The 23,951-nt window shown below is 39.0% G+C and overlaps 2 protein-coding genes across 2 annotated transcripts in view; one reads left to right on the top strand and one right to left on the bottom strand.

Moving 5' to 3' along the window:
* Window positions 1-812: 812 nt before the first annotated feature.
* gpib (glucose-6-phosphate isomerase b) lies at window positions 813-10,085 on the bottom strand. Its single transcript, XM_005727612.1, has 18 exons — window positions 9,891-10,085; window positions 9,592-9,682; window positions 9,302-9,370; window positions 8,966-9,085; window positions 8,714-8,797; window positions 8,473-8,619; window positions 8,283-8,354; window positions 8,149-8,193; window positions 7,998-8,051; window positions 7,184-7,244; window positions 6,918-6,961; window positions 6,629-6,781; window positions 6,381-6,510; window positions 5,753-5,829; window positions 4,260-4,388; window positions 2,235-2,310; window positions 1,699-1,765; window positions 813-1,262 (listed from the first exon to the last, which is right to left on the bottom strand). Exons 1-18 carry the CDS (start codon window positions 10,007-10,009, stop codon window positions 1,139-1,141), a joined length of 1,662 nt encoding a protein of 553 aa, XP_005727669.1. The 5' UTR covers window positions 10,010-10,085; the 3' UTR covers window positions 813-1,138.
* A 1,684-nt stretch (window positions 10,086-11,769) lies between these two features.
* garre1 (granule associated Rac and RHOG effector 1) overlaps window positions 11,770-23,951 on the top strand; it is a 40,682-nt gene continuing 28,500 nt past the window's right edge. Inside the window, exon 1 of the mRNA XM_013909460.1 lies at window positions 11,770-11,850. The gene's annotated coding sequence lies outside the window, so the exon portion shown is untranslated. The remainder of the gene's footprint in view (window positions 11,851-23,951) is intronic.

Here is a 23,951-nt window from a genome sequence, read left to right as displayed (position 1 = left end):
GAAAGGTAACACCATTTACAAAGAATACTCCAAAATTATCTTCTTTTTTTTTTCTAGCTATGAGTCGAAAATGTGTTCTTTTTGGACTGATTTCACTGATAATTCACAATAAGGCAGAATGTTCTCCTCAGACAAACTCACTTTCTTCTGTATCTTGTTTCAGAGCTAGAGATAAAAAGCACAAGTTAGATTTGAAGTACTGTATTGTTGCCTGGCAACAGGACTGAAAACCCAGCAGTGTCTGGGGGTCTCGGTTTCTTTTTTAACTTTCTGTTTGTCCTTACACACACTCTGTAATTGTACCCGGCAGTGGGTTTAAAGTGAAGGAAACACCGTGAAATATATTTAAGGCTCAGGCTGTTTTGTGCATCAAACAGTACTTAACACGATCATGATTTATTCAGAAGCAAGCTGCCTCTCATACAAGTATTATATGTGATCCTTCTGTTTATCAGGAGAATACAAGGAGATTTTGTTACATGTGTCCAAAACGATCATAAAATTAAATTCTAGTTAAACATAGTGCTGACTGACTTCCAGTCCAGATGCTGTTTAGTCCAGTTGTTTGTTTTTCTCTCTAAGCTAAATGGATGCTGTGGAGTCTGGGGATTTGTGGGGAGGAACAGTACAGATGGACTGACCTTTGACCCTTTGTTCCACTGAATAACTGGTTGATTACTGGGTGGCTCATTTGCTCCCAGCAAATAAATCTGGCACTCTGATGCCATCTAGTGGTGTACTGCTTTTTGTTAGTCGCACGCTCACATCATCATTACATACATGTACATATGTATGAGAAAACTGAACATATCTACATATTCTGTGTGAAGATTTTTATTTCAGGAACAAAATTTCGTGTAACAGTAGAGACAGAGTGGGGGCATGCTTCGCTCTGCCTGTCACGACAGTCTAATACAAAAAGCTTTTTCCTCTCACAGTGGTAAACGAACAAACGTGGAAACGACAGCATACTAGACAGTCACGATATTCATAATGCGAGAACAAACATACAGAGTGCTTCAGCTCAACTGCGTGGGAGTGACCAGCTGCCACTGCGGGACTCCTGTCCACGCAGCTCCTGAGCTGATAAGATAGATAATGCTGTGGAGTCAAGGGGAAGTTATTGAGGTCACTCAGCTCAGGCAAAATTCTTCTTGAGGAAGTTGATTAGTCCGTTGGTGGAGGAGTCGTGGGAGTGAATCTCAGCAGTGTCCTTGAGCTCAGGCTCAATCTTCTTGGCGAGCTGTTTGCCCAGTTCCACTCTAATAATGCGTATGTGAGGGGAGAAGACATGAATACAAGAGATATGATGGGTTCAGTCATGTGTTAATACATTTTGGAAAATCTGCAAAAATGTATCCACAATGCCTCAATCTGAAAGCTGCACAGTATAACATTAGGCGTCAGACTTCTCTTAAAGCTTGCTTATTTGAGCACAGCATCCCCTGGTGTTCAAACCTTTGGGTCAGACAATGAGAAGAAAGTTGGCCTAAAGTGGGGGAGAGGCTTGTTTCGGAAAGGGGATGAACGGAGGGGCCTACACCAAGGCATAGTAAATGTTAAATAAGGTTAATTCTGACTGTGAATCATGCAAAATTTCAGCAGAGTCCAGGAATAAACATGTGGAGCTGTGAATTAGCACAAAAGAGAGACTTTTATTAGGAAACTTGTTGTGTATGCTGAAAGAAACAGACTCACCCCCACTGGTCAAAGCTGTTGATCTCCCACATTAATCCCTGGACAAAGATCTTGTGCTCATACATTGCTGCAAAAATGGGAAGAATAATCACAAATTCAACAAATGAAATGAAAACAAAGATTGAATTTCTGAAGCAGCACAATAGAGCTGTTCAGAATAAAACCTGCTCAGTTAGTTTCCCATCACAGGTGCAAACACACTGACTGTTACTATGCAACAGTGTGCAACGTCCTGACTGAAGCTCAGCTGGAAATTGCCGCTCTTTGGCTGTTTCAGGAAATTCCCACTGTGTGATCATTACCACCACTGTCTCAGATATCATTTATTATTGTGCAGTCCAGCGCATTTAAAAACAGTGGAAATTATTTCGTAATGTCTCATTTTCAGATAAAACTAACCGGGTTAAATTAGATAATGGTATATGTAGAATTAAATTGATTAAAACGATGTTTAAAAGGACATTAAAGCTTCAAAAGAAATTGTTATTGGTAATGTTACCAATGATAAAACCAGTACAGTGACAAAAGTGGTTTACCTATAAGTACTCCAAGTGTATATGGAGTCAGTTTCTTGAAGATGATTGAGTTGGTTGGTCTGTTTCCCTGGAATACCTGCGGTAATCAAATAGAAACATTTTAGAATACAATTCACTATTTTGCAAAAATGTTTTTTTTAACAAAGTATACATTGCCATGTCCATACATGTCACTGGAGGGCACTGTCCCCCTAACACAAGATATTCATGGAAAGTTTTTGGGGGGGTTAACTTTTTTAGCTGTTACAATGACTTGACTTTAATTTGAACAAAAATCAGAAGTCTAGTTTAGACACAGATGTAAACATGGTACTTAGCTATCAGGGCTAAAATTAAATGTTTAAGATGGGTTCAAAAGTGGGTCATTGTCATTTCAGTTTAAGTTTCAAGTTTAAATGTCCACCCACCATGTCACCATCTCAGATTTGCTTATTTCTATTAGGCAATTCCTATTCCTATTTGAAACATATCTCGTTACTGGAAGCTTTTATTTATTTATTTTCTTTATTTTGGTGAACTGAACTGAAATGACACAAGTGAATATCTCTCAAGATCTGGAGAGGTCGTGGTGTGTGTTTTATTGTCTTCGCCTTTCCAAGGCGGAACTGGATCTTGATTCCTCGCCTCTGAACCCGCCCTGAACACACACCTGTGGCTCATTTACACTGATGCTGGCAGACTACTTAAGATGGCAAGATAGACTGCTTCCTTGCTGGATCGTCACACTACCTAGCATCAGTGTAGCCTAGCCTTTTGAGTATTCCTTGTGCTGTCCTAGAGCTCCCTCCTAACGTTGTTTTCCTCTGTGTACAGGCCTTCTAGATTCCCTGCCGGCTGGATTCCTGTGGATGTGTGTGAGTGAGCATGAGCATTATGGAGTGGACTATCTGAGTGAGTTGTGGATTGAGTTGAAGAGGAGGGTGCATGCACCTGCCTTGGACCTTCCCTCCCCTTCAGACCCCCCTCTACTCCCTGGAGCCCCGTGTTATCTGTCTCACAGTATATATGTATATATCCTCACTTGGTGCTACATTGTAAATAAACCCTCACCTTCTCTCTAAAACTTCAAAGTCCTGTGATTGAGTCCTCTGCCTAATAATCTGTGACAATCCCCTCATTTTTTAAATTGCAAATACATATGTCTTTGGGGTTTTAGTACAAAGCTAGATCGAAATTTAATTTGAAACCAGTGTGATTGGACGGGCAGATGATAGAGGATGACATTTAAAAAAATAAATAAAATATTAAAACATGAATGAAATTCTGTTCTTTAATGCAGTTAACTCTGGTTTTCTGTTGCAAAATAAGCTTACTGGCTTGTGGACAGTCAAAACTGATTTTTTTTTCACAAGCTAGGGTGTTGCTAGTACATTATAGCAAGAAGGTTCAGAGTTTGATTCTCCTGGTTGTCTGAGGAGTTTGAAGATGCACTTAAATGGTTTCTGAAAAAGTCTGCATCCTTGATTCAGACTGTGTTTGTTTGCGGTCCTCTTTGGATGAGATACATATAAGCTAAATCATCAAAGAAGTCCAAGGCAATTTATTCTTCAAATAAAATCAATAAATGCCTCCATTGTCAGACCATGGTCATATTTAACCTTTTAAAAAAACAAACTCCAGTGCATTTCAGCAAAAAAGCCTTCAGTAAGCCTCCAGGGTTATTTAAAAAAGAGAGTGCTTTGAACTTCTTTGATGTTTTAGAGTTTGCAGATGTAACGAGAAGAAAAGGTGTATTTTCATTTTTCAGCCAACGTTAGACATAAAGAGAGATGTATTTTTTTTTTTTTTAGATGTCTTTTCACTTTTCAAAGTGACACAGTTGTCTTCAACATCTGTTTACAGAGTTTTTACTGGGTGAGTCTCTCTAACCTGCTGTCAAAAACAATTTGCAATCGGGTTTGTAAAAGCAACATGACAGGGAGCTCTCCTCTTAAGTTTAGGTTTTAGTTTGTTGCTGTTACATGCTATCAGCAGCGCAGCAGGTTCATTATCTTTGATAAGGTAGTTTCTCTTTATTCTACGTACTTTGTGTGGTAGGATTTTCTCCAGAGCCTCCCCACTCAGGCCGCTTGCCTCCAGCTCCCTCTTGGCCTCTTCGGTAGTCTTACCTTTCATCAGAGCCTCTGTCTGAGCCAGGAAGTTGGCCAACAGGATCTACAGTCAAATGAAACAGGCAGTTTTAGATAGTGTATTTCCTACATGATTAACAAACAGATAAGTAACAAATTAAAATAATATATTTAAAATGTCTCAGTATCTGGAACTGAAAGAATTCAGCACCATTCTTCTAAAAGATACTCCCTCATTTCTGGGACACATCAATCCAAAATCTCCTGTACTTGTTTAGCTGGCGTGAGATCTGTTAACTATACCCATATTTTCTGCTTATAAAATGATTCAATGACCCCTCGTGCCCTTCGAATTGGGGCATAATGATCCTGAAACTGATTTCTCCCATAAATATTCTATAGAATAAACGTGATCACTCAGAGCAACTTTTCATTAATTTGCGCTGACCCTTTTTTCTAAGGACATGAGTGGAATCAAAGCATTTTACAAAAATGCACAGCATAAAAGAACCAACAAATCCCCCGCAAAGATCAAAAGTTCAATTTGTTGCTGCGTCTTTAAATAGATGTTGGCATAAACTGGTTTGACCACTATGACAAATTAGAAGGAAGCAGAAAATAAATTGAAGGTCAGTGGCTTGCACCTCAGCTCCAGTGCGCAGCTCTTGTTCTGATGGTAATGTCGGAGGTCTGACAATCACCTCAAGGTGCCAGTGCAATATCATATATGTTGCCAAATGACTTGTCTTGGAGCTTTGAGAAAATGCCCACAAAAGTTATATCAGAACATGCAGCTCTCTTGGGAATAGTTTATTGTGACTTTTTGTAGCTATTTGTTACACTGATTTTAATAATTTCTAATTCCACCCCAAGCTCTACCTCTCGGACAAACCTTATCATAAAACCATTATTTGAAGTTTATGCTTTGGACTTTCATCTCACAAATCCAACAAGCAGCCTCCGCCAACCACCGTTTAAAACAATTAAAAACAGCTCTAATATTGGTCTCTTTATCTAGCTTTATTAAATCTACTAACATTATGCATCCTATTAGCTTGTATGTGTTGCTGAAAAGGTGGTGTATTGGCATGCTTGAGATTTTTTCAGAAAAGTAGTGCTTACGGTTGACTGTGAAATATCTAGGAGGAAAGAAATTTCACAAACTATCCTGTAGCAACAGTGGAATCCTATTACAGTACCACATTTCAAGTCAGTGAATTCTTTCACAAATATTTATATAAGTAGACTGCATGGCTAGGTGCTTACAGGGAAACTAAAAGCACTGTAATTCTAAGATTAAGTGGTATGGCTGAATACTTTTGTCTATACAGTCTAGTAGAGTAGTCTAGGATGTGGTCAAACTCATTTAATATCCTAAACAAGAGACAGACTTCGCAATATCTGCATAAATGCTGCTTTAGACAGATACCTCTCTAACATCAGTGATACCTTGTGGTGCAGGTTGTCTCTGATTGGATGCTGTGATTGAGCTGGAATCAGGAAGTCACAAGGCACCATTCGAGTTCCTGAAATGAACATGTTGAGTCGCATTAGTGACAAACTTAACCAGGTAGCAAACTGGATTAAAGTCCTTTAGTCTGTGGGCTACATGCAGCTCAATTTGATCCTGGACCATTAACATAATTACAGTTCTTTAACTGTATATAAGTTTACTCTGAAGAGTTTCACCTGCACTGAAACCATAATATTTTTAAAGGAAAACACACCTTATCACTTTCCCTCACAAATTTTGCTAGACAATAGAAATGTATATTTCTTGGTAAATTATTATTATTTTCTTATATGCTGAGTGATACAAACAGAAATAATCACCAGCCTGAGGTGTCTTAAGACAACTGACAGCAATTTCAGTGATATGGCTCAGATTTCCACATTCACTGAGTCTGTTAATTACATGTAACTAAACTACAATAGGTTTTTATGATTCAACAACTCACCAACCTCCAGAAATACTTTAATGTACTGGTTTTTGTACACAGACTACGTATTTGACAACCCAGGACCAGAAAAAGACCGGCTGAATCAAATGTCTGTTGCTGCTCCCAGGTGGAGTTACCTTGGTGGATGAGCTGGTAGAAGGCATGCTGTCCATTTGTTCCAGGCTCTCCCCAGACTATTGGCCCAGTGTGGTAGTTCACACGTGTCCCATGATTAGTAATGTACTTTCCATTTGACTCCATGTCACCCTAGACAACAAACACTCTCAATATACAATGACTCACTTATATTATTAAAATAATCTATCAACTCTATAAGTTGATTTAAAATAATGTTTTGGATCACTTCTGCATTGTGGGGACAGACCTGTTGGAAGTAGGCAGTGAAACGGTGCATATACTGGTCATAGGGCAGCATAGCCTGGGTCTCAGCGTGGAAAAAGTTGATGTACCAAATGCCCAACAGAGCCAACAGGATGGGAGCGTTCTTATCCAGGGGAGCAGTACGGAAGTGCTTGTCCTATATATGAAAGGGTAAACCTAATTTACCTTTATGTTTTCTGTATCATTCTTTAGGGAAAAAATCATAACAATAATTTTCAATATCAGGCAGGTGAAGAAGTGACACTTTGAACATCTCATTATGGTGTACCCACCATCCAGTGTGCTCCTGACAGAAGCTTCTCAAAGTTGTCAAAGCCTGGAGATCAGATGCACAAGAAAAGTTAAGTGATTGTGTAGACTTTTAGCACTGTACTTGGGATGAATATGATCGCTGGTCCACACATATAAGTTTTCATATATGTTTTAGCAATGATTTTAGATACTGACATAAAAATGCAAATATTTCTCCTCAGGATGGACCCAAGTAACCTTGGTAGGCGAGCTCCCTGAAATGTGTGGGTGTGTTTACTGTACATACCAATATGCAGGGCAATAGCCATTCCAATTGCAGACCACAGGGAGAAACGACCACCAACCCACTACAAGAAAACACACAAAAATTATATAATTTTTTTGTCCCATTTTAATAAAAGGAAGCCAAGGTTATACACATATGCAATTAAAATAAACACCACACTTGATCTTTATAGCTTTGTTAAATAGTAGCAAGAAATGTATGATTTGCTTCAGTCTTAAATCTTTTCCAAAAGTTCTTTTAGGCATTTTTTCTCCCTTCTTCTCTCCTTTGGACTGAAAATACTGTAGACTAGAGGCGGACAATACATTTTTCCAAGGGGCCACATGAGAAACTGGGACTGATGTCGAGGGCCACATCAATAAGCTTAACTCAGTTTCATTTGATTTTAATTTTAGCTCTTTATAAGCTTATTGTGGCAGCCCTCTATAACAGTCCCAGTCTCCCATGTGCCCCTTTGGGAAAATTGATTGCCCACCTTTGCTGTAGATTTTGTGCATGCAGCCATTTTCTCCTGACATAAAGGCCACATTATAGCTGTTACCACCAACAATGTAACTAAATGCAACTCTCTGACCTTTGATGCAACTCAGCCTTTACAGTAACCTCTGCAAGAGAGAAGGTCACTACCAATAATAACTGAGACTGAAGAGAGAGGCTTCTGATTACCCGGCAGCTGCTGTTCAGAGAGTCTGTCTCACCTACTTCACAGGTCAAAAGTCTGCTTTATTTATAGCTTCTACTCTCGCTCCATGGCACCGTGTGGACGTGAAAAACCTGCATACAGTGTGTGTTTTAAAGCTCAAAGGGCACTCACGTCCCAGAACTCGAACATGTTCTCTGTGTCGATGCCAAAGTCTTTCACTTTGGGCTGAAGGGGAGACAGAGAAAAACAGAAAAGTTAGTATTAGAATGTGTAGATGCAGCGAGAGGCTTATTAACCCTGAAAAGAATTTGGTACAACTTACACCATTGGTGGAAAGAGCCACAAAGTGTTTGGCGACAGCAGCTTTCTGTTGAAACATATCAAATTTATAATTAAGAAAGACATCCTTTTAGTGTAGTAATGAAACTGTGCTGTGCAGGATTGCTGCAAACTCACATCTTTGGCATGTTCGAGGAACCAAGCTTTGGCCGACTCAGCATTTGTAATTGTCTCTTGTGTGGTGAATGTCTGTATATATAGGAATACACATATATTCATGCAGCAATTTATAAGCAACTTTCTGTCTGTGCTTGAAGATTTAGCAATAAATAAATAAATATTCCTCATTTCTTCATGAACATGCTACCTTGGATGCAATGATGAAGAGGGTTGTCTCAGGGTTGAGCTGTGCCAGGGTTTTGGCGATGTGGGTGCCATCAATATTGGACACAAACCACACACGAGGTCCATCTTTTGAGTACGGCTTCAGGGCCTCAGTTACCATCAGGGGGCCCTACAGGTCATGGTAAGCAAAAAAAAAGTCAGGCCTATTTGTATTATTATTAATATATGTAAGATAAACAGATCTTTCAAGCAAATCCACTCACAAGATCAGATCCTCCAATTCCAACATTAACAACATCAGTGATGGCCTTCCCTGTGTAGCCCTTCCACTCGCCACTGCGAACTTTCTGCAACACATCAATCGCAAACATTATTTTTGTGGGTCTATAAACTGCTGATAGCTGCATCAAAGAATTCATGAGCAGGGCTACAAAACTGACATAGTGAATTGTTTAAACAGTTCTGTGGAAGAGCTTTTGTTGCGATTTTGTGCCTTTATTTTTGGGTTCACTCACATGACAGAAACCCTTCATTTTCTCCAGAACCTTATTAACGTCTGGCATTACATCCTTCCCATCCACCATGATGGGAGTGTTGGAACGGTTCCTCAGAGCCACATGGAGCACAGCACGGCCCTTCATTTCCACAGCACCAGGAGATAAATGTTAATATACACAGACTCTTACTATCAGCACTGAAGCACTGGGTATTTTTCTGCTGGCTGCTTACACTGCTCGTGAATGAGAAGTGAATGGGTTTTTCAGCTTGCATTTACTGTACTTAGTGTTCATTTTTAAGAGAAATAAAAGAAAGAGTGTTAAGCGAAGTTATGACTGTTTAACAACGAGCACCTCAGTGAAGTTTATCTTCTCTCCAGTAAACATCTTCTCTCTGGCAGCCTCAATGCCTCTTGACTTGGCCTAATGAAACAATAAATATGAATGCTATGTCAGTAACAATTTGGGAAGTTTTAAACTTATGAGCAGTCCTTCAAAGAAACACAACTTAAGTGAAGATGAAACTTGTATCTGATGAACTGACCCCCACTTTCTGCTTGATGAAAGGATTGATTGGCTAATGATTCGGTAATTAATACAAACAGTTTAAAGGCCACAGATCATTTAAATGTAAATTGAATTACCAGGTCAACCAACATTTTCATAACGTCCTCTGTGATGAGGTTCTTGGAGTAATCCAGAAGAATGTCTCCATCCTCAGTTTTCAGTGTGAGGCTATCGGAGACAAGATGAGGATATTTTCTGAGTATCAGTATCCAGACAAAAACTATCATTTTGTCGTTGTGTTGAGGTTTGACATGTGTGTAATGAAGCCACACAGAGGTCTGTTATGTGAACATGTCAACAGATGATAAAACAGAATTAACATTAACTTACTAAATACATCAAACATATCTAAATGTATTCTGTTCTTGTTTTATACCTGAGCTTGTTGAATCTCTCCTTGTCAGCCTCAAACATGTGCCTCATGTTGAGGCCCAGGGCGTGGGCTGTGTACCACTCCTGCAACTTTTGAAAGTTGGGGTCCTGAGTAAGTCCCATGCTGTCCAGAGAGGGGGGCTTGCTGTGCTCCACTGTGCTCAACTATCTTGGCTGAGTGCGACTGAGCAGGTCAGAGAGAGAGCTTTTTGAAGGGCACAGTCTAGATCTAAACTTGCCCCTCCTACAAGAGACATATAATATCCATGACCTGAGCGTGTCACACTTGCCCACTGTCTTGCAGGGTTTGAGTGCATGTAGTTCACTGTGCCACACGGATCATCACACAGGTCAGACAATGTGTTGTACCTTTTCTTATTTTTCTCTTAAATGGTCATACAGTAGTCAAATAGCCAAAAATGGCCACAGTTTAAAATAAGATCAGTGGATGACATAATCACTGTAAGTCTCCAATTTCTTTTCACTTGTTCTGTATCTGTGGAATTTCAGTGAGAGTGGACATCTCTAATATGCCCATCTCAGAGACAAAGAGCACAGCAATGAGCACAGCAGCCCCTTCCAACTTCTGTTTGTGAGGGGAAGCCAGTCACAAAAAATGGAAGGTGGCCATAAATGTTAAGACTCAGTTAAGTTAAAACTCAGTTCATACTCATTTAAAACTGAGTATAAGGGTTGCATTTATGCCCAAGGCAAAGAAGAATTATATGAACGCAACAACTTTTCATTTTGTAATGAACTACTAATTTGCATTTAGTAATATTGCATTTAGTAATATTCTTCTCCAACTATATGTGGGGAAAGGCAAAGAAGAATTATATGAACGCAACAACTTTTCATTTTGTAATGAACTACTAATTTACATTTAGTAATATTCTTCTCCAACTATATGTGGGGAAAAGGGAAACATCCAAACTATAGACTAAGCTTTTCTCGCAGGTTTCTCATCCAAACCTGCATTGTAGTACGCTGCACTGAAGTCCAAAAACAAGCATATTGGCTTGTTACTAGTTATGCCTTATTTAGCATTACTGTTCTACAGCTAGGAAAAAAAGACAAGCGACCATTTATGCTCAGCTAGTTCTTGGTAAATGTGTGTAACATAATGTGTTTTAATATGCATGATTTCAGTACGTGCATATTTTATGTAACACATAGCGATTAAATCAGTTGACCTAACAGTGCAAATTGTGGCTCCTCTTTAATTATCTAAATCTGAAAGTTGTAACCCTTGTTGAGACACTGCAGATCCAGATCAAGTGCAGGCTGTATCCTTTAAAGCTGTGCAGGTGTCTGCTACCTGGAGAGGTTGCATTGTTAAAGACAAGTTTGAGACCTTAGCGCCCCCAAGTGTTCTTATTTAAGCATGAAGTACAAGATGTAACATTCTCTAACAAACATTAGGGGGCGAGAAAACCTTATCCAGAAGCAGCATTAAATTGTGCTGGATTTTATTTCGTCTTAATCTTCATTCCATGTAGTCACAAACCCGTTCTACACTTCAAGCAAAAGATATAATGCGATTTTTTCTCAGCTCACTATTTGGGTTCCCTTTCATTTGAATAACTAGGTTTCCCTACTTTTTCAATCATGATGTTTGATGCTTTCCATGTTTATTCTTACTTCGTGCCTTTGACTATATTGGTTATATTTATGTTATTTATAGTTATCGTTATTATTTATATTAGTTAGAGTTATATTACAAGAATCAAAATTGAAGTGTAAGGTTTAGAAACTAAATTAAACAATATGGTAACGCAATCTTATATTATTTTTAAATGGTATTTAAGGCGGTGTTGTAGGAAGACAAAATATACTGATAAAATATTGCTGATTGACGGTTTTATTGTGAAAGTCCCAGCGGAAGTGTGAGTTTATTGACTTGGTTTTGATAGTGGTCACACAGACAGGGAATTCGCTGTCAAGAGGGTGGATGCCTAGAGCTGGTAAGCGATGCTTTGATTAACTGAACGCGTACTGTAATAATTTTCTTGTGTTTCACGGGAGCTTGTTTTGTCTTGGCCGCGGTAGTCCCGGCTGTTTTGAGTCTGTGGTGGAGCAGCACCGGGCCGCTTACGTTAGCTGGTGCTTTCTAGCAGCGCTTACAGTCGTGTCGCAGAGAGCTAGCTGGTTTGCTAACGCTAGCTCGCTTAGCTGTGTAGCTAGCTTGATTAGTACTGGTGTGTCTATTATCGGACGCACCTTTATTTGACGTGCTTATTTTTCTAAGTCGTGTTAAGCAAAATATTGCAACCCCATAATCGCTAAGACAAGTGTTTTCAGTGAAGGCTCCAGAAGGACTTGACATATTTGTGCAACTGAACGCTCGTATGTACACAAGCCCAATTTCATGTGTGCTGATAAAGCGCATCCGCCTCGGCTAGCGAAGGAGGAGAGGTGGGTTGACGCTGTCGTTTGTTTCTGTTAACACTGCCCCTTGTTTATATCTGTGCACGATGCTTCAGATTTGATCATCGTCTTGACACTCTTACGTGCGAGATTGATGTAACAAGCCTTAAGCTTTTGTAATAACCTGGATTGACTGCGTGTCCGATAACGGACCTGGGCGTTCTCGGTTTGAAGTTACGCGCTGCAGTCGGTGATCATCCGCCGCACAAAGATGGAATGCAGGCTAACGTTAGAGACAAGCTGGCGACACGGACGTTATTTACGGTTCCTCTGGCTACATACTTGTTTCTGTGCCTTTCTGTGCTCCGGCTTGCTAGCTAACACGAAAGTGAGCGTCTGGTTCTGTGTGGCAGGCGGCTGAGTGTCAAAGACCGGGGAAAGCAAGGGACCTAGTGTGCTGGGTACCCACCGGGGGTGGCATTTCCCCGTCATTCGCTTATCCAGCGTTTGGCGTGTTGATGCCGCGAAAGGCTTTCCGGCGACACCGCGTTTAGGGCGTTAAAAGGCCGTATTAATAGCTGCGACATAGTGTTCCCATGACTTGGGCCATGTCATCGCAGAGTTTCGATGAAACCGGCTAACTGCGCTTGCGGGGATTCTGTTACACCTTCCTGCTAAATAGTGATCGTGTTTGACAATAACCCCCTTACAAAACTAGCTAGTTAGTTGGTTTTCTTCCCCGCTGGGGTTTCAGGATTAAGTAACAAGCTGTTGTAATAATAGCCCTAGAGTAGCCTTGCTGTGTTTAATAACACGTACAGAGCAGAGCAGCAGTAATGCTGTAGAGGCGTTGAAATCGTATCCTCAGACATGCTATTATGGTCTTTTAATACTCTCCTCTTGGTTTACATTAATTTCGATATATTGACCTTAAATAATCGTACTATAAGTAAAGTAGAAACTTGCACAACTACATTGATGTCGATGTTTTTATATAGTCTCTACAGTACAGAGAAGATGAGTGGAGTTGTATTAATAAATAACGTTGCCCCACTTCTTTGGAGGGGTGTAGCCATCTACAGTCTAGCCAGATGTCTGTCGTTTGAGATCGTGTGGATGTGCTTGTGGTGAAAGTAGAAGCTGTCCTACTGTCTGATCGTGTCTTGGCATAGGATATCGCCTATGATTTGAGATGTCTGTGCGCTGATTGGCTATTCATACGTGCAAGGTTTGCCATGAGCAGCCACTCTGATGAAGACTGATAAAATTGTTGTCATTGCATGATTCATATTTTCTTGCTTGTTAGGTAATAGGGGTGTGCAGTTAATTTGATTTCAATTACAATTTTTGCCTTCCAAGGGCTTTTAAATTAAGATAATTGGTATAAAATCCACTTTAAGGCTCTTCTTTCACCTTTGAGGAGCCTCAGTTGATTCCCTGTTAAGCTCTGTTTGGTTTAGTTCAGCTCATGTCAGTTGAATTATAATTAATATTCATGAAGATCAACTTCATTAACGTATTTTCTTGAAGTTTAATAAAACCACTGTTTTTCAGTGGCTTTGTTGACCCTAACACACAATTTCATCTAATTTTGTCCAATAGGTGGTTTAGGTTTGCTGCCTTCCAAAGTAAAGATGTTATCATTGAGAAATGCCTGTAAAAGGCTGTGATCTTTTAAACTTTTATTGAAAGTTGTTTTCACTCAGATGACTGTGTTTGTCACTGGTGTTCAATGTTTTTTGTTGTTGTTGTTGTTTTTTATTTTTTGTTAAAGTGAACATGTATGGTAAAGCCAGCACGTTCCTTTTGTGGAGTTTTGCATGCATGTACAACTGTCATTAAAACAACCCTGAACCTTTGTGTTGACATCTGCCACAGCTGTGTCTCTGTGGAAATACATGCTTTGCACTGCAAAATTCCTGTCTGTTTTAAACTCAATTCCTTTGGATAGCCTTTGTGCCTGAATGGGCACCGTAGCTGGTGGACTAGCACTGAGGCTCCAGTTGTTTTCATACTATTATTTGTTGCCAGTATTTGTCAACATGTGATATATATGACCTGGAGTGCCATTTTCCTCAGTCTAACTTTAAATCCGGATACATGTATGAGGAAGTCAGCCGTCACAAGATTACTGTTTGCACTTGCATCGGGTGGAGTGCAGGCACTTCATGGGCCTGAATGATATTTCCTTAAACAAAGGAATTTTATAGTGATTATTGTTCCACATCAAATTTATGTAGGTGAGTCTTACAGAGACATTTCCACTGAGGGGGAAGTAGGTGATAAACAGGAATTCCTTCATTTTGTGTATTTAGTTTTACTTAAAAAATTTTCATTTAGACCAGAAAGATTTGCAAGCTGTTATGTAGCCAGTAACTACAACTTCCAGAAAGTTGGGAGTCTGTGTTAAATGTAAATACATTGCAATGATTTGCACTGTTTAGAGTTTGCGTTTTGTACGTAGGATTTAAATCTTGCATTCAGTTGGATAGTTCAAATACTGGAACTGGGAAAAGTTATTGCTTACTGAAAAATGGCTTTTCTAAGCTCAAAAACAAGCTTTTAATGGTGATTACTCATGGGACCACATCTGGCTCACATATAGCTAAGGCAAAGAATCATCTCAAGTAAAGAGCCTTTTTTAATGTAAATGTTTGTATTTTGTTGTTATTTTTGGCTGCATTTGAAACAAATGTAATTAAGCTTGAGTAAATTAACTATAAATTAAAGGTTACTTTTTTTTTCTGGTAATTTTTGTTTAATACATGTAAAAAGTTCCTTGGTAGGTGCTAATTGATTCCCTGTTGCCATTAGCTGATGCTGTGAGTGTGACATGATTTTGACATATAGATGTCTCTAGACTTTGACTTTAATCAAACATGTGAAATTTGGGACAGACTGGACAATTTACATTTCACATGTCTCTGATCATATTAAATAATTTTCAGCTGCAACCCATTTTATTCTGTTAATCTTTTCCTTTGTGTGGTTTGTGTTTGTATTTTCCTTTGGATGAATAAAACTAACAGTATTTATGTGTGTCAGAGGGCTTGGGTCTACCTCTTTCTCTTACATGGGCTGTTTCAACTCTGTCTGCTAGTGTGTCATGTAGGGCAGGACAATATGGTCATAAATATTTATCATGATATATATTTGAAAATTTGGGATAACAATATAACTGACGATATAATTGATGCAAGACAAAATACTTTACAACTCCACAACTTTATTAGTGCAAAAAAAACCCCATCAATGTATTTTCAATTAAACAAGCAGCTAACAAGCATACAGTGCGTATTACTCTGCAAGGCTCCTGACTACAGTAGCCGTAATGCTCTGACAGTCCATCAAGCGGTCCATCCTTCGTAGCTTACAAAAGTCTCACTAAAACATTTTTTGACAAATTTTTGAGCGCCATGTACCACATAAAATTGGTTTGAGGTAAGTAAGCACAACCAGAATTCATACATAAGGCGCACCAGATTATAAGGGGCACTGTCGATTTTTCAGAAAATCAAAGGATTGAGGGAGGGAGGGGGCTTCTTCCTTGAAATCTCACCCTTGTCTCCTGGGAAACCAGTTTAGCCTTAGTTTGTGGTCAGCTATTTGCCCCTCAGTCAAATGTTCCCAGTGAGAAGCATGACTGTTCATGCACCAGAGATGATCAAATGAAACAAGACTACCATGAAACTCTATAGAGAAATTTCTCTTTATTAATCCCTGCAGAAAATATGCAGCTTAGATGTTGGGATCAGTTACTAAAAATCAAGCAGTGGAGATGGTAAAGATTTTATAGATTGTTGTAAGGTATTTCAGTAGTGAATCAAACATTTGTCCAGTGTTTAAATGTTTCATAGTCTGCACCCTGTGCCATACCTGCCAATGTATTGTATTGTTTTGAAGCACTCAGTCAGTAAACAGCCTTTCTTTATCCTCTGTGCAAAGGATTTTCATTTACTGAGTTTTGTAACTGTGTGAGAATTAGGAATGATAAAATCTGTAGTGATTTATGGGGTTGCTTTGCTCACTTCAAATCTTTGTTTTGTATTTGCTACGCAACGCTTCAGGAACAGTGAACCGGCTGCTGACAGCAAAGCGTCAGCATTTTGGTTGTTTTTCACATCCTTGATGCCAAGATCTTGTCTTTGAATGTCTTCAAAAGTCTGTAACTTAAATGCAAATTGCGATCAACATGCATATTTTATAATTTTGAGCTTTAAAATTAGTTTTTATTCCCATTTCATTTTGGCTTTTTAAATTCACTTTTGTTTTAAATAGGTTTCAGATTTTTGTTAATTTAAATTTAATTTGTTGTTTTGTTTACTTTAGTTTTCATTAGTTTAATTTTTTAATTTATTATAATGTCAATGGTATTTTTTTTTTAGCTAAAAACTTTAAGTTCAGAACAGATATTACAATGCAAACAGCTGTGAAAGCAGCTGACTCAGTCACTTCCTCCCACTGTCCAAAGAAATGCATGGGTTAGCTTAATTAGCGATTCAAAGTTGACTGTGTTTGTGAATGATTGTTTGTCAGTCTGTATCCCACCTTTAAGCTAATAGCAGTTGAATCAACTCAAGATAATTAATAATTAATTAATTAGCTGTTGACAAAAGGGATGCGTACCAGTTTAATAAATTTATATAGCTTATTTATTTAACAGTGGGGTCAGATCAGTACTTGGTATAAGAAGATGCCTTAAGCCATGGTCTCGGGATCGAATAAGAAGTGGTAAAAGCTAGATTGGTGCAGCTATATTAATGATAACATGCATAGTGCTATACTTGGCTTGATTTTCTTTTACTACCCTATTTAGATTTACGGCTTCTGTGACACCTCTATATATTTTGTCATTGTGGCTAAACGGGAAAGGTAAATTCTATCTTTCTTTTTGGCTATAAATACAACTCTCATGCTTGGCATGTAACACAACCTGCAATCTCAGTATACAGTCTGCTCAGTTTAGGCTGAGGAAAGCATTTTCATCCCCACAGGTTGCCACCAACCTTTTATGAATGGAACTGACGTCAGAGCCTTTCATCACAGCTCTCACTTATTGAAACCCACTGGTTAGGCACAGTAAACATGGTCTATTGTACAGAGTTATTTGAAGAGGGTATTTGAGCTTATTCCGATTGCTTAATGTTGACTGTTGAAAGGTATTTAGGCTTTGTGCAAAAGCTTAGATTAGATCAGATGAGATGGGACTTTTATTTAATCAAATGAGATTCATGCATGCATGTCAGCTGACATCTTGATTCCCCGTTAGACTTTAATAAATTTGGGACATATGCTTTTTGTTTGTTCTTAGGGTGATGGAATGTATTAATATTTAATTAAGTCAAAAGCACATGTTGAAGTCTGTGCAACACAGACGTATGAGGCCTGTGAGTGTGTCCTTTGTGAGTGCGGCCTGTTCACTATTTTTATTGGAGCCATAAGCTACTTACAGTGTGTGTGTTAGGACACTACAGGTTAGTCTAATATTATCCAGCCAGCTGTATCAGCCTCTTGACTGATATGTCTGAGCAAACTCATAACAGTGGTACTTAAGCAGTAGGAAAGGTTTCACTACTGCTTTATAAAGTGCAAATTCTGCCAAAAAATACAATTTAGCAGAACTGGAAAAGTGTTTAGAAACAGTCTTTTGTAATACCTGATTATAAAATCAAATTTATTTTTAGTTTCAAGCCAAAAATGGGACCAAAACAGAATTAGTTATGGGAACAAAACCACAACAATCAAAACCCGCAATGCCTAAAAAAACAGGGCCAGGATTAAAAAGAAAGAAGACGAAGAAGAAACAGACTATATTGATGGGGGGGAAAAAGTTGTTATTAATATTAATATTAAATTGTAGCCAAGACCTTTATTTTTCTCTTCCTCTTACAAAGTCATGCAGCTGCATGTGCAAGTGTGCATGTGTGTGTTTTTTCTGTGTGCTGGTATGAGGACACCAGGGCTGCCACAATACTCTCCTTGTGCTCTGTGGGCAAGAGGAGCCTGGCTCAGCTCCTATCACACAGTTGCTCACGGCACTTGTCCTGTCATTCGGACTGACCTCCTCGACCTGTCTGCCGATTCTCAGACTTCACTGTGACTTATCTGCTCTTTGGAATGTCTTCAGTAAAACACACAGTGTAAACTTTGCCTTCCATTTCAATTAGTGCATCATTTTTTAAACATGCACTTTTCATGTTTACATTACATTTTGTGGAGATGTTTTGCAGCATATCAGTTTTTCTGGCCCATTTTTCTATACTCGTATGAACCCACATTAAGAGTGTTCTTGGGGAAATGCATTCCTTTGCTTCATTGGCAACAGATGTAGAGGAGGACATTTTTTTACTTTGCGCTGAACCTTTTGGAGTGTCTAAAAACGGGGCAGTGTGGACATTCAGGGCAGCTGTTTTGCCCATGAAGGCCGAAATAGACTTCATGAGAGAGCTAATGTCGGGCCTGTGGCTAGAGCATCAGAGGGCTTGTGTTTGCCTCCCAGTGGCAGATGGATAAGGAGCTGTCAACATGGGTAACAGCTGCCCCATCTACAGCTATTAAGCCACCTAGCTTTGAAGTAACAGTGACACAAATATGGCAGAGTATCCAAAAGTAACTGCTGTTATGAACTCTGAAGGTTGCATTAATTAACACAAGGGTGTTTTAATGTTGTAAAACCTATAGAGAAATTTGAATAAAATAAAATGCAGACCCCTGCCAATAGTCAAGTAGAGCTGATCAGTATGAATATCTGTTACAATACAAGTGTAGCCCAGACAGTATTATTTAAGTAGTTGTGGTATTTCTGAATTATTATCAGTATTTCAAGGATTTGTTGCTATTATACTACCTCATTTTTAAGGTAGTCCTTTGTAAGCAGTTGTTTGACCAGCAGGTTGTAAAGACAGGTACCATGACTTTACTACATGCCCAGTGGCATACTTGGCTTGAAGTTTTTGTTACTGGCGACAGGGAGCTTGCTCCAGGAAACCTAAACCCCCTTCCTGTTGAAGTTGAGCAGCTGACATGTACGGCGAGTGGGGAAGTAGGGCTAACATTAGCCCTAAGCGGCTCCTGCTGGAGGAAGGACACTAAAGTGGGCTGGCAGAACTCCAGTGCATCCGGAGGGACGCTCTTATCACACGTGTTTGTTTGGGTGCAATCTCTAACACACTGTGCCCTGCAACAGGAGGCTGTCAGCCAACAGAGCTACCCTAAGAAGCCAATAGGCCTCATTAATATTGATGCCGTGTCTGCTTCTCTTGGGATATCCTCTGCCTGCAGAGTTTTGTTGCCAGGAAGGAAATGTAGACCATGAACACTCTCTAATAATGTCACTTTGTTGTTTGGGTTGAATTGAGTCTGACTTACAGCACTCATTTAATGTGTTGTTACTTTTGTTGTTCACAGCCCTAAAAAACAAACAAACAAGAAAAAAACATAACAAAAACACAACTACTGAACACTGGTATAGAATGATGGGCCTGCCAAATAAGATGGCATTTACTGACATTGGCTGAAAAATGTAGTGTGTCACCAATTTTAAGCTGGCTAAATGATTTTAACTGTGCTAGATTGTGTGACGAAGCTATTCACTTTTTTTTTTTTTTTTTTTTTTTTAAAGTGAAAGATAATAGAACCACATTCCTTATACTAGGCTCAGATTAATACCATTGTGATTGTAGGGTAATCTCGATAGTATGAAGTTAATTGACAATTTTTTTTATTTGAATCAGCATTTTGTTTCTTCATTTTTTTTCCACTATCACTGCTTTTTTGTTAATCTTAAGAGTTTCACTTCCTTTAAGCATATCTTATGACACTGTCCTGGGCAACATCTAGAGCTGAAGTGCGAAGTGGCATATAGACTTTAGGCTGACTCCAAAAGGGGGTCAGTCAACAAATAAGCCCCCTTTTCCATTAGTGCGGACATGGATCGACTTGCCGCAGTTCGCCATATTTACCAGGGTTTTCAATTACTTTATTGTACCTGGTACATAGTACAAAAATAGTACCTGCTTGGCCATGATTCCAAAGTGATCTGAGCAGGTACTGAAATGTGACGGCAGACTCCGTGGGACTGATTGGCTGGTTAGTGGTGTCACTAGATGAATCATGAGAGCATCTCTTTCACGAAAATAAGTCTGACGAAAAGCCACAGTAGCAGGTTTATCATCACCTTGACGTCGACCTTTGTTGTAGCTAATTATGTCACGGAACACTCAGGTGTATTGCTATAATGACGACCACACACATTAGGTGGTATTCGATTGTAATTGAAAACCAGACGATCTGAGTAGGGGCGAATGGAAAAGGGGCTATAGACTCAGCATTAAAAATCAAAGTCAATTACTATAGTTACTATTGGTGTATAGTTTCCCAATTTTTAACTACTTAGATGAGGGTGATTTTTCTTATTATCTTATTAATTTTTTTTTTTTAAAACTCATCCAACTCCACCTGGATTATTGACTTAACAGTTGCTTTGATTGGCATGTGTCTTAACACAGGGAGATGAAACCAATAGGTGTCTTGTACTTAGCTCACCAATTACTAGATAGCTAATCAAGCCAAGTAGTGTTGGCTGATGAATAACCACTCCATGTGCTTGTCCAAATAAAGGAAATTACAGCTAAAAAAACAACAACCTAGCATTGCTGCAGCCACAAGAAGCGTGGAGACTTCAGAATGTGGACTCACTTGTCACATCACAATAGCTGTCAATCTTTATACTAAAATAATATTATTGTGAGGCAACATTGCCAACAGTACTGCTCTGAATGTTTGACAGATTTGTTTTTAATTACCACTGTTAATAAAAACGTTACATCCATGTCTTTGTTGTAATGCACTGGCAGCTTGTGTTCCCTTCAAGTGGATTTCAAAGAACTGCAACTGAAATTAATTCATTTAAATACATCCATGTTGTCTCCAGCTACCTGGGTCCGTATCCACAACAGGGTATAATCACTGCTTAAGAAACGTTGTCCAGACTTCTCTCAGCCTTGGCGTCCAACTTTTCTGGTTGATAACTGAGACATTCTCAAGCTAGCCAAGAGACTGTTTCTTTATTTTGACCTGGGTTGGACATGTTTGCAATGCCTCACCTCAGAGGCCTCCAGGAGGCCCTCCCGAATGACTGAGGTCCTCATCCTATCATTAAGGAGATTCAGGAGGTGGGAACAGACACAATTTATTTCTGCTGTTTGAATCTGCAGTCTCATTCTTTTAGTCATAACCCACAGTTTGTGAGGGAAGTAATGCAGATTGACAAGTCAGTGAATAGCTTTGCATTCAGATTGGCCTTCAATAAAGCAAACTGGTGCATCTATAGCACTGTAAATGCTAGACCAATCCACGTGTTAACCTCTTACTTTACTTCTCTGCTATTTGTGAACAAGAACCCTGAGATACTTGACTTCCTCTATTTGAGGCAGCAAATCTAAAGAGGGAAAAAAAAGAATAATTTCATGAAGATTAAATATATCCAACCTTTGTTTTTCCAAACCACGTTCCTAAAGCTGTCTAACTGCTGTCCACAATTAGTTTTAATTGTTTCCAGCTGTGTCCTGGTCCTTTACGTCATGCTGTATGACTAGCAAGCTAGTTTTGTTCGATGTGGTTTCCTCACTGACCTGTTTAGTATATTCATCAAGTTGTTTTGAAAGAAGACTAATCTTCCACCCATCATTTAGCCAAAAATAGTGTGAATGTGTGAGAACAAAAGTAGCCAGCTCTGGGCTAGCCGAGCTTAGGTTTCACATTTACTTTGTAGAAGCTTATATCCTATTACTTATGTCAACTAGCAGGCATTGTGGGCACCTGGCAGGTTCTCACTGTGCCAGTAATCCCTGGGATTTAGAGGCCTGCTGCACTGTTGCCCTAGTTAGCTGCTCTTAACCATTATAGACAATCACATAAAATTAAAATTTGCTATTCCTTCATCAAATACTTCCTAGAGAAAAGTTTTGTTTGTTTGTTTTCCTGAAAGAGAGCGTATCTACAATGCCTAGAATTTCTCTGCATAACTTGGTAGGTGGTAGTATAATTGATATTTTTGTACCACAACTAGATCTGAAAATTTGGAAAGAAATTATAAAGTAATGACAAATAATCATTAATTCAGGCCTCTAAAATGAAAGGATTTCCTGCTTTTCTTTGTTATATAACCCTGCAACCCAAATATTTTCTGGTCTGTTTTAGAGCTTGAACAAATAATTGGTTAATTGAATATATAGTATAATAAAGTTAATTGCATTACATTCTTGATACAGATGTGGGGTATTAGATCTTTGAATAAGCACTGACTAATTTAAATGTGCAGCCAAGCTCCAGACTGGTCATCCTAGTTATCCCTGCAGGGTTTGTCTTGTAGTAATCACCCAGTTTTGTTTAGGAAAAGGTTGGCGTTAACATATTTCACTGAATCTTCGGCAATTGTAAACATGCAATACTTGCTGAACAAGTGTTGGAGATGAAACCTCCTGACTACGATGTACATTTGTGTGGTTGTTTTTAAGTAAGGTGTCCTTGTAGCAAATTTTCAAAATAATAACTGAAAGACTAACTACTGTAATGTAAGGGTTAAAAAAAATTGAAAGCACATTTCCCTTGTCCCTTCAAGAGGAGGTCAGTAGTTTCCCTTGGCTCTGTCTCTCAACTCAGTGGCCTAGGACAGATAAGGGTGGGCTGATTTTTGCTGGGCGTCCCCTCTGTTTGTGAAAGGAAGTGAGGTTTTGAAGGTCAGGCGAATGTTGGCGGAGATGCGTAATGGAAGCTACCCTGTATGTGGGACTACCACACAGCTGCTAAACCTACAGTGACAGCATCCTGGATGTGTTACCTAGCTGGGAATAATATTTTTTATTTTTTTTTATCTGCCTTTCCTGTTTCATTCCAAAACATAATTGTTTTCAGTGTGATGTTACAAGATAACAGTCAGATTTCTGCCTGGTATATGGAAAGCTGTTTCATGAAGAAAATGGTCGGTCAGGATCATGTTCAGTGTCCTATTGACTTTATTGTCATAAAGAGTGTCTGTTTTAGTCTTTAGTGCCACGAAGCTCTCTGCAAGTGCGTAGCTAAGGAACTGGTTTAATGGGAATGTATTCTTTGTTCCTTCCTAAAACACTGCGACCTAAGATGAGAAAAAGGTTATTTTACACCTGCGGATTTAAGGCATGTTTCTTTTGGATCAGTTTACATGAAATGTTTATTTATTTAACTTATATGATTCCAGATTATGTTTAGTATTGTTTTATTGTCAGGAATCTTATTAACTGTGGTTTGTCTTGAGACCTTCTAAATTGCAAATCTTCTGACAGTCACAAGCTAGAAGAGAAGTGAGGCCAAATCCACTTTAATGTTAACAATATAAAATATTATATTCCTAATTCAGTGAAAAGGCCAAAGGGAGATGGAAAAGTCACACAGAATGAGAGTATTGTGACTCCTACTACGTGTAGCTCAACAGACCCCGCAGTGTCTTCCAACAATGGCTTCATGCAGGAATTTCTGTCTGCAGCTGTGTACTGCTAAACCAGACACTGCCAGAGATTCTTTGCACAGACGCTCAGTGAGGTATGGTATTAGTAATCGTCTAGAAATGTACAACTAAAGCACAGCTCTTTACCAAACTGTAATACAATATTAGCAGCAATTTCAGGGAATTGTGGCTGATCGCATCCTTCCCAATCAGTTT

Source organism: Pundamilia nyererei, unplaced genomic scaffold (genome assembly GCF_000239375.1).
Source record: "Pundamilia nyererei isolate P.nyererei 1_Seehausen unplaced genomic scaffold, PunNye1.0 scaffold00025, whole genome shotgun sequence".
Taxonomy (NCBI): domain Eukaryota; kingdom Metazoa; phylum Chordata; class Actinopteri; order Cichliformes; family Cichlidae; genus Pundamilia; species Pundamilia nyererei.
The sequence above is the reverse complement of the archived record's forward strand: the minus strand, read 5'-3'. Positions and strand labels throughout refer to the sequence as shown.